Source organism: Branchiostoma floridae, chromosome 15 (assembly GCF_000003815.2).
Source record: "Branchiostoma floridae strain S238N-H82 chromosome 15, Bfl_VNyyK, whole genome shotgun sequence".
NCBI lineage: Eukaryota > Metazoa > Chordata > Leptocardii > Amphioxiformes > Branchiostomatidae > Branchiostoma > Branchiostoma floridae.
The window spans coordinates 3,873,172-3,884,640 of NC_049993.1; the positions used below are offsets into that span (position 1 = coordinate 3,873,172).

General features: G+C 42.5%; 2 protein-coding genes across 2 annotated transcripts; one reads left to right on the forward strand and one right to left on the reverse strand.

Annotated features, from left to right (window-relative positions):
- The first annotated feature begins 1,308 nt into the window (after positions 1–1,308).
- On the forward strand, positions 1,309–6,929 carry LOC118432204. The gene is made up of 3 exons (XM_035843733.1): positions 1,309–1,318; positions 1,791–2,252; positions 5,562–6,929. The coding sequence occupies exons 1-3, from the start codon at positions 1,309–1,311 to the stop codon at positions 5,636–5,638; spliced, it is 549 nt and encodes a 182-aa protein (XP_035699626.1). The 3' UTR covers positions 5,639–6,929.
- Positions 6,930–9,405: 2,476 nt separating this feature from the next.
- LOC118432327 (insulin receptor substrate 4-like) lies at positions 9,406–11,240 on the reverse strand. Its single transcript, XM_035843873.1, has 2 exons — positions 10,184–11,240; positions 9,406–9,684 (listed from the first exon to the last, which is right to left on the reverse strand). Exon 1 carries the CDS (start codon positions 11,110–11,112, stop codon positions 10,186–10,188), a length of 927 nt encoding a protein of 308 aa, XP_035699766.1. The 5' UTR covers positions 11,113–11,240; the 3' UTR covers positions 9,406–9,684; positions 10,184–10,185.
- Positions 11,241–11,469: the final 229 nt, after the last annotated feature.

Consider the following 11,469-nt stretch of genomic DNA (forward strand, 5'->3'; position numbering starts at 1 on the left):
TAATGATCACAACGAACTGGTCAATAACAATAGTTTTTTTTTCTCTTCAAGACGTAAAATTATTAGATTTAGGCCACTTTTATTATAGTTACATACTTGGCATTAAAAGACATTTCCCAAAATAATTATGTTTTTTTGTTTGTTTTTAAGACAACTTTGCGAAAAGTTACTTTAAGGCCACTTCATTTTTTTTTTATTAACAAAGTTTTCTCAAGGCCTTTAGAATCAATTAAAAAGTTGTTTCCAAATATAATGATGACGGGTGATCATATGCAATATCTATTTTAAGTAGTGCCTATTATCACGATCTAAATTATCATGGGTCAATGAAGATTGGTTGAATGAACTGTTTTAGGGGTGATGGTAATGAAGATTTTTTATCTATCTTTTTATATACATTCCACCTTAAAAAATATCACTATCTTGGCATATATGACTAATGTTGTAGTCTATTCTTTATTGTAGTGGCCAGCGTCAATGCATATCTTTTTTTGCAAACAGCGACATACATGTTTTAAGATATCTCCACCCCCACTACCAAAAATATCTTCGACCGTGATTGTCAAGGCGTGTCCCGGATATAACGTCAAAGTTGGGTATAGGTCTGTGACAAAAACTAAATCTTGAAGAAACATGTTGTTCGTTCCCTAATATTCATTCTGGACGCCTCAGCACCTTCTTGGACTTTTTTATGGTAGTTATTTTGCTGTTCTTCTCCCACGACCTGTATTCAACGCGGACTGGGAAGCAAGCTTACAATGAGTGACGTCGAAGCGGACACTGATCATGCAAGCGGCGGGGAGGTCACAGGTAGTGGCGGCGCCGATTCGAGCGAAACCCGGCGAGATAGAACGGCGTCAAACCACCCTGAAAACACTACAGAACCTTCCAACAAGTGCCGAAAAGACTCTGTTTGCCTTTTAGTCTGTAGTGCACTGGTATTGACGCCTGGTCTTATCCTACTGCTTGTACACGTCACGGTCGCTCGTGATACGGCCATGTTGATTTTGGGGTCAATACTTTTGGCCATAGGAGTTCAGATTTTGGCAGTCGGGTGCTGCTCATTGTTTTGCAAAGCGGAAACGAACAATACTGATCAGACGACAGTTGAAATGGTGACCTCCGGTGCTACACAAGCCAGTGTTGCAGGGACAAGGCCAACAGTCATGACAGGGACAGGGCCAAACGTCATGGTGCATCCAACAACAGTCGCTGTGGTAAATCCGCCAGGAGGCGTTACTGCACCAGCAGGACCATGGCCATATCATGCAGTCCCCGGAATGCAGTACCCATCATACTACCCACAATATGCTACAAGGTAAATTTTCTATTATGTTCCTGCAGAAGTTATATTCAGGTATTTGCCAAGTGAAATCTGTAGGTGGTCAAAAAATTTGTCAAAAAAGTGTCTTGTGTCAGGAAATGCCTGGACCTAGCTTAAAAAAGCTTACTGAAGGAATTGATAAAGGAGGCAGTGTAAAAAGTGACCAATGTCAATTTTCTTTAAACTCAGAAGTAAGCAAGCGTTGTGCTGATCATACAAAGCTCAAATTAACCAAATGAATAAAATCAATAAAATCAATAAAAACACCAACTAATCCATTGTTAAGCCGTTTTTATTTGCTGACCACTTGAAAGAATAAAGAAATAAATGTTCTTTACATCTTATTTTCATTTTTGGAATGAACATACTTTTACTGTGTAGGTCATTTGGCACTTCGGAAACAAAATAAACTGACAGAAGTGACCAATTTGTTGATTGTATTTACATTTTATTGTCTTCATTATAGTTTACCTTTTGGATACACACCTACCGGAGCGGTACAACATCTACCAGCCGCTATACAACCCGGAGCGGTACCATATCTACCAGCCGCTGTACAACCCGGAGCGGTACCACATCTACCAGCCGCTGTACAGCCCGGAGCGGTACCACATCTACCAGCCGCTGTACAACCCGGAGCGGTACCATATCTACCAGCAACTGTACAACCCGGAGCGGTACCACATCTACCAGCCGCTGTACAACCCGGAGCGGTACCATATCTACCAGCCGCTATACAACCCGGAGCGGTACCACATCTACCAGCCGCTGTACAACCCGGAGCGGTACCACATCTACCAGCCGCTGTACAACCCGGAGCGGTACAACATCTACCAGCCGCTGTACAACCAAACTTTATCGCAGCCTACGCCCCACCATTGGATATTTCACAATATGGCGTCCAACCGGACCCATATAGCCCCCCTCCCCCTTGTTAGTTTATTTAGAATGGTTGAGTCCCCCCCTCACTGATGGAACAGTCGACGCATGCGGACTGAGGCTTGGGGGGCACTCCGGTACGATACCATCTGAGTGAATACACATTGTCACCAAGTGCTCTACATCTGTGTGGAAAGGCGTGAGTTATTCCCTAGTATAAGAGGGATCGGAGTCCAGTTAACAAATGGTAGCAGAGGGTGGTTCCAGTAGTGAAGTTCGGACTGTCATACTGGACCCCTAGTACCGTGTACGTGGTTCTGTCGACGATTCTGTGTGCAGTGTTTTTGGCGCGGATTTGACCAAAATGGCGGCGTGCGAGGGAGGCGCGCGGACAAAAATTCCACAGCTTGATCTTGCAAACAAAAGCTACGAACAGTTCAGGTTCGAGTTGCTTCTGTGGAACAAGATTACGAATATCCCGAAGAAGAAACGAGGTATTGAAATCCTGCTGAGTCTACCGGAGGTATCAAAAGATGAGCACAAGACGAGGGAATTCTTAGGTTCAAAACTCACGGAGGAGGAACTTGCCGCTGAGAATTCATTCAAAAATGTACTTGACAAAATGGACGAGCATCTGCGAAGAGACAACACCGGCCGACTGTGGGAGGCATTCGTTGCCTTCGACAAGTACAGCCGTGGTCCGACAACGACTATCAGTGAGTACATCTCCACATTTGACATATTATATAACAAACTGAACAGAGCCGGTAATGTGACCTTGCCTGAGTCCGTCCTGGGTCTACTACTTGTCCGCCGAGCCAACCTTACTCTAGAAGAGGCCAAGCTCGTAATGACTGGAGTAGATTATTCCAAGGAAGACGTTAGTCTGTTCATGCAAGCAAAAAGCAGCTTAAGAAAGTTCAGTGACGAACTGGTATCGACACGTTCGTCTTATTCAGGCGGCATTCAGCAAGAGATTGCACATGTAACAGAAGCGGAAGTCTATCAGACATCCCGTGGCGGCGGTGCCAAATGGTCCCGAGGTTCAGAACGCGGGTACAGTGGACAGACAGGCACTGCTAGAAATCGCAACGGGCACTTCCAAGATGGCGGCGCCCATGCGTTCAGGTCAGGGAACTCCCACGATGATGGCCCCCATACATACAGATCAGGACACTTCCAAGATGGCGGCCCCCAGGCGTATAGAACGGGTCAGAAGTCTGATTATGCTGGTGAAAAGCTGAATCCAAAAGATCGTAACGGCGATTTCCTGCGTTGTCACTGTTGCGGCTCTTTCCGGCACCTGGTTCGGAAATGTCCAGATGCTACGACAAAGGAGGCCTACACAACAGAGGCTGAAGATAAAAAGTTTACGGTGATGTTTGCCCATGGTGCTTCCGAGTGCATGATGTCGGAAGGGTCAGAAGAGGATTTGTTATGTGCTGTCCTCGACTCGGCATGTTCCTCCACTGTATGCGGTCGTGAGTGGTTGGATAAGTACTTATCGGTGTTGGATAAGAAGGCACGGGTGAATGTCACACGAGACACCAGTTCCCATGTGTTCAAGTTTGGAGGGGACGAGACATTACCTTCTTTGGGAAGATACCGAATCCCTGCTAACATAGCTGACAGACAGGTGCTGATATCAACCGATGTTGTAAACCGGGACATTCCATTACTGCTGTCTTTAGATGCCATGAAGAAGGCCGGTGTGGTACTGCACACGCAGGAGGACAGGGCCACAATATTTGGTAAGAATGTCGACCTCAAGTTGACGGCATCTGGCCACTACTGTGTTCCCTTGGTGGATAAGCCACACAGGGTCAATGAGGTGTTCACGGTGACCCAGGGAACTGATACGAGCAAGTGCCATACAGGGGATAGTGCTCCGTCAGCAGCAGCACTGCCACATAAAGAGCTAGCTGCTCTCCAAGTCACGTATGCAGCACAGATTGCAAGTCTTAAGACTGATCTCCAGACTGCCCAAGTTAACATTGCTGATCTCAGGGAGAAAAATGCCACACTGACCAAAGCCAATCAAGAACTCAAATCTCTAGGTGAGCAGACAGAGGATGACGTTTCACAGTTGCAATTGTTGACTGATCAGTTGCGATATGAGAACAGCTCCATGAGAGAAGTGATAGCTACGGAAAAAGACAAAACTCAAAAGTTACAGATGGATCTAAACAGTGTCATTCTCCAGACTGACAGCCTGACAAAGAAGTACCAGGACGCGGTTGGTCGCCTTGAAAAACTGGAAAGCCGTCAGGAAAAACAGGCGATGGTAGCACAGCCTGTCATAGTAGAAACTGAAAGCCTAGAAGGCCAAATCAGTCATGAAGTCAACATAGAAGACAGCGACGAAAACGCTAACGCAGTAGCACAAGTCAGTGAAAACAGCGAAGAAGACAAGGAAGAAGTGACTGTGTTATATGTATCCGTGTTATATGTGAACATCTTTGAACCGTCATGAACTGGTCGTTGTAAACAGTCGTGTGGACATCTCTATCTGCTTACGGTATATGGACCGATCAATGATTAGCGAGTTTCTTGTCAGAGAGATTATATTACCATCAGGACACTCAAAGTCAGACGGACTTTCCAAGAAGAACAAAAAGAGAAAAGGGGAAGTATTGGTAAGAAGAATGTATTGCTTTACTCTTGTGGTGATGAGACAAGACAGTATATTGTATTACTCCTGTTGTGATGAGACAATTAAGTATTCAAGGTGAGAAGAATGTATTGCTTTACTCTTGTGGTGATGAGACAAGACAGCATATTGTAGTACTCTTGTGATGAGACCAGACAGCATATTGTATTACTCTTGTGTTGAGACAAGTATTTTGTATGACACTTTTGAAGAGCATTTTGTATTGCAAGTATATCGTAATACACTGAAAAGAGTATTGTTACTAGCACACAGTTGTGATGAGAAGAAGGTATTGGTTGAGAAAGTCTGATATGTTCATCTACCTTCCTAGTTTATTTAGTCTCTTTAGAACTTAGTAAGTATTAATTCCAAAAATACTTTTTGTGTAGTATTCAAAATTATGTCACCTTTATAGTTTTCTAGTTTTAGACTGCTATAGACTGTTAACAGATTTCTTTGTTTAAACTTATATAACGTTTATGTAGAGTAGCCAAAAAAGAGAACAAAAAAGGGGGAATGTTAGTTTATTTAGAATGGTTGAGTCCCCCCCTCACTGATGGAACAGTCGACGCATGCGGACTGAGGCTTGGGGGGCACTCCGGTACGATACCATCTGAGTGAATACACATTGTCACCAAGTGCTCTACATCTGTGTGGAAAGGCGTGAGTTATTCCCTAGTATAAGAGGGATCGGAGTCCAGTTAACACCCCTTCCTACGAAAAAGCCATCGGTGTCGAGGAGACAGAAATGTAGTTTTGTCTATTCTACAGATTTGATACGATAATTTAACATTACTTAGTAATACATTATACAAAAACATCACTTACATTATATTGGCAGTGAAATGTGCACCAATGTATGCAGAGGTTAGATGCCATATAGTAAAGGTAAGCGGTGTCCTAAAAGAGATAAAATAGTGCCCTCACCACCTCACAGATTTTTTGCATGGAAACTACTTAAAAGAATAGTTCTGAAGAAAATAATACTACGTAGAAAAAGTTTTAGATGAGAACCTGCAACGGTGTATTTCTAAAATTCCAAAAGTCAGCCATTTTACATTTATTGACCTACAGCATTGAACAAAGGGGTGAGAATTTCCATTTCTCGAGGCAGTTTTCAGCGTTCAATGTGTGTAATCAAGAGAGCAAAATCAACCAATAGGAAAGAAAGTTTCAAACTATGAAATCAAAGCAAAAAAATGTACGATGTTCAATAAGGGTGTCTAGTTTAGTTCCATTAACCATTATTCGTTACCTTTGTTTAAAAGTATACTCTATATTGTTAATAAGTCTTATGGTATTGTTTCTTTTTAGAAATGTGACTATTATCGAGCTTTTAAGCCAGTTATTGACAAAAACAGAATAAATAGTTTTTTTTTTTGTAAAGCATACAAAGAAATTAAAGGCAATGCTGAAGATATTAAATCTTTTAATGCCAGATGATAGGGTAAGCCTTGTTACGCGTTTTTATATCGAGAATACGTGCGCTAAGTCTAAGTTGATATGTTATGTGTATTGTATTGTATTGTATAGACTGTTTTACAATGGGACATGCACAGTTAGTGCCTCCAATAGGACATGCTTCAATAGGACATGCTTTATTCATTTTTTTTGCTCATTATATCAGATACGTTGATCACTTGTCTTCAATACAGTATTGATCGATACAGGTTTGTGAGTACTATTATTTTCAATTCACAGTTCAGTACGTTGACTCAATAATAGGCATAATCGTAGTGGGCCATGGGTTCATTAACCGAGTGTGGTAAAACTGGTTTGGCAAAACAAAGTCAATATTAACCACATGTCTTTTTCGTTTGTAGCATTCATGCACGTGACATTCTTGTTTTTCTTTATGTACTCATACATGTGTGTGTCATTGTAATAGTATAACGTATATTAGTCTTCATTTACAATTTCAAATCGTGGGCCGGTCGGGCAAACTCACCGAACAACACAAGACAGAAGAAAATAGTCGTAGGCATTATTTGTGTATATCTTCACGTATACATTTTTTTGCCCTAATAGGGCCCCGGATTAGAAAAAAAAACGTTAACCAAAAAGAGTTGTTTATAAAAAAAAGTGTTTAAACCATTATTCTTCTCTCTTTTCTGTTCTATTTTATTTTCATTCTTGTTTTTATTATAAACTTTTTTTTTGTCAAGATCCCTCACGCAATCTTTATTTTAAGCAAAGCTGCACCCTGATAATCACCGACCACAATTTTACATAGGTCAATACTTCAGTTAACGACTGGGCGAATCAATGTTTTGGTGGGGAAATTTTATATACGATTATTTCTTTAATTTGTCCTGCCTTCTTGCGTACAAAACAATTGTCATTGTCTGTAGTAGTACATTATGCAGAAAACAGGCATATTTTTATAGGTTTTGAAACACAATTAGGCTTTGACTCCATAGATAAGTTTTAGATCATTGAATTTTCCCTGCGTTTACTCCTCAAATGGACTCGACCATGACTCATCAGGTGATCCATTGTGATGACGTTATAGCTTAAGGGTTCTATTTTTGACAGAAAGCGTCTGGTGGACATGTACAAATAGGACGTGTTCTGTAAAATCTGTGCCATTTCTACGCCAAAGATACGTCTTGGCCCTGTCGTTGAGTGCACTACTTCTTGCTGATTAACTTTAGCACTTGGAGCGAGTTGAGAGGGGATCTTACTATCCATGGGTGACTGTGACGGCGGTGGGGGTGGGGGTGATTGTGGTGGAGGGGGTGGCGGCGGAGGGGGCTGTGACAGTGGTGGAGGGGGTGGCGGCGGAGGTGGCTGTGACAGTGGCGGAGGGGGTGGTGGTGATTTTGGCGGAGGGGGTGGTGATTATGGTGGAGGGGGTGGTGGTTTTGGCGGAAGGAGTGGTCATTTTGGCAGAAGGGGTGGTCATTCTCGCGGAAGGGGGCGTGATTGTTTCCGTCTGTGCGGTTTTATTCTAATTTTCCTTGGTGTGGATGCTCTGAGTTTTGGACTAATTTGGACGCTCTCTGACATTTATACTCATGGGAAAGATCCTTACCCTGCTGGCCTGGCACTTTTGTGTTTGGGTCCTCTACTATTTAGCCTGGGGTGTTGCTGTTTGTGCATATACTGCCAATTTTGCGAACGGTGCAGATAAGATTGTAAAATCAGACCGAAGAGCCGGCAGTTGAGACGGTGACATCTGGTGTCCCCCTGGCGGATGTACCAAGTCCTGCAAGCACTGCCGATCCAACATCTGCCAGCGCCCCACCGGGAAACCGTACTGTTATGATACTTGGTTCATTTCAAGCTGAGGCTGCAGAAATATCGCCATCTCCACGAACACCGTCCCAACAGTACCCTAGGCCCTCAAGGTACCGCCTCCCAGCCTCTCCTACAACAATAGCTGTATTTATTTCATTCTGTAGATTGCATCATCCTGTCAATATCCTGAATTATTGTTATCTCCTTTATTGCAGCGCACAACCTTCCCCTCCCGGACTACTCCTACCAACGGGCGCACAACCACCCCCTCCGGGACTACACATCCCAACAAACGGACAACCACCCCCTCCAGGACTACACCGACCAACGGAAACTTTTCCTCGGAAATACGACTGTTTTCTAGAATAGTTTTACATTGCTATACATCCAGGACGGACAACTTTATATAGAATATGGGAGTAGAAACATTACTGACATCATATTTGCACGGTAAAAATGCACTTGTGTATTCGAGGGTTAGAGGCAATATAGAAATGACTAACGGAGCGATGGACATCCAACAACAACAACGGTGTCCTAAAAGAGATATAACTTGCTATGGCATAATTAGATATTTATATATGTATATACGAATTTTAATAGGTTGATATTCTGTCATAAATCCACGTGAAGGGCCTTTTGTGTTTTTTATCGTCTATCATGCTGTCTATCATCTTACTATAATAGATTGAAAAGCAATACGAATCGAAACAATATGCGATTCAAAAGAGAAACAAAGAATTCTTCGACATATTAATTCTTTTGTTTATTTTGTGATAGAATATTCAAATATTGATTATGATTATTCTAATATTTTAATACATGGGTACATTAGTATATATTTGTGTAGAGAATTGTCGGGTAAAAGTATTTATGTTACAGCTTTGTACTTTGCCAGTGAAATGTTGATAGTACCAGATTAAAATATAACATATGGAGTATTACTAAAACAATTTTGTCAAATATATTAATTAAAGGCTGTAATAGAAAATATTATTCCTAAACCTTTTTGTTTATGATGATTATGTTAAGTTATGCTAAGCTGTAGATATCCCTGTACATTACTTGCTTGTATAAAAGTAAACATAAAACATGCCGTAAACACAAAGTATGATATTTTTACCGAATACTGTTAATATCCATTCACGCCTTGTAGAATATAATTTGTATATAATACAAAAAAGGTGAACATATAGGTAAACACAAACACAAAAACTCTCACATATAAACATGCACACAAACACACACAAACATGCGTACGCGTATATCACACAAGCATGCACACACGCGCGCTCATGCACACACACACACACACACACACACACACACACATACACAAACACATAAAACACATACCCACTCACACACAGAGATACAGGTACACACATTGGTTCAGCCCCGCAAGGCTTAGTCGTGCATTGCACGCTTCAGTTAATCAGTTAATAGATCTGGCTACAGTCCCGGACGTGGGGCTTGCCAATCTGTACGTGTTCTCATGTTGTTTCGTTGGTAGAAGTAGGGGTGGATGTTCTAGGGCAACCGTTTGCAGGGAAGTGTCCCCACTTCACAGGTTGTATACACTGTTGTCGAACTGTGATACAGAAAATGACAAGATATCAGAAAGCATACAAATGAAGCAAAAACGTTGACATCATCCGACTGCTCGTAGGAACACATCCATTTAATCTAGGAAGCAGCATAAGGTTCATATTAGAAACTGGCTCATGTAAGACCCGTGTGTTTCTTAAAATATTGCCACAAAAATGTAAAGAAAGAACTCAAAAATATTACACGCAGGTCTACACAAATAACTACATTTAGCTGGAGGCTATTACAAAGGGCAAGCCGTGGTAACTGCACAATATACACTGAATGAATTCCATAAACGGTTAAAATACCCAGTTAATATGTCGACAGTTTTACAAGTAGTAAAAAGCAAGGAATTACTTTATAAACAGATATGGTATGTGTATGGTTACTTAGGTGATGAGCTCACCACCCTAATAGTGTGTTTGATATAGACGGAATATTTAGTTCTCGTCAGCGCTTGCGAAGAAGAAAATTGTGCTTCTACAAAATGGGAAGCTTACCTTTAGGGATATGGAGGGTATTGCCGGTACTGTTGTTTGGGAATCGGTGATCTCTCTTCGACCATCGCTTGCGCTGTAGGCTCTGTCGGTGGTTCAATAACTGGTGTCGGATACATCATGTCGGTGTGTGCAGTACCATGTTCATCCGACAGGGGGCCTCTTGGTGTTGCCGTCTGCATTGTCCACAGTTCAGTCTCATATGTAGCTTTTTTTGGTTGTTTGCACAGACAGAAACTTCCCCTGCTGAAGAATAGGAGACTCAGGCACAAGCACACGGGCCCGGCAGCCCACAGGCCGTTATAGCCATGCCTGTGGCCAAGGATGGTCAGTAGAAACCCGGGAATCAACAACAATAAGCCGGTAAACATGCACAAAAATATAACGTCACGTCCGACTGTGTTGGTTTGCGTTCTGTTGTTGTAGGCAGGGTGTAGGTTGACAGGTGTTGTTCGGCTGCTTGGGTTGACGAACCCCTCGTCACTGTCAAAATTGCGTCCGCCACTGTTGTAACCCCTTCCGCCACTGTCGTAACCCGGTCCGCCTCCGTCGTAACCCCGTTTGCCACCGTCAAAATCCCGCCAAACACTCTCAAAAGCCTGTCCGCCTCTGTCAAAACCACGTCCGCTACTGTCAAAACCACGTCCGCCACTGTCGTAACCCTGTCCACCACTGTCAAAACCTCGTCCACCACTGTCAAAACCTCGTCCGGCACTGTCAAAACCCTGCCCGCCACTGTCAAAACCCTGTCCGCCATTGTCAAATTCTTGGCCGCCATTACCAAACTCTCGTCCGCCATTGTTGAAACGCAGTCCGCCATTGTCAAAATATTGTTCGCCACTGTCTAAATCTCGTCCGCCATTGTCAAAATCCGGTCTGCCACTGTCAAAACCCAGTCTCCCACTCCCATAGTAATCACCGATGTCACCCATTGCTACTTTTATGCCTCTAGCCTCTCAGTTTGCTTTGTAAAACAGAGCACCTAACGATATTTCTTGGATGTTTTCTAGGCGCAAGAACGGTAGGGATTCCAAACAACAGGTACGTTTCTTCCAAACACCTTCACCTTTAGAAATTGCACCTAGCTAGCTCTAGCTTCAGTGCCGAGACACACCCAATACGTCATGGTGTAACGCATTCTGAAATAAACGTAGGGGCTTTTTGACCGTGTAGAGTTTTCAAACACTTAAGAAAGATTACCATTCAGCATTTAACGTATACCTTGTCTTTACATACTATATATATATATATATATACTTCATATCACTTAAGACAAGACAAAAGTTTTA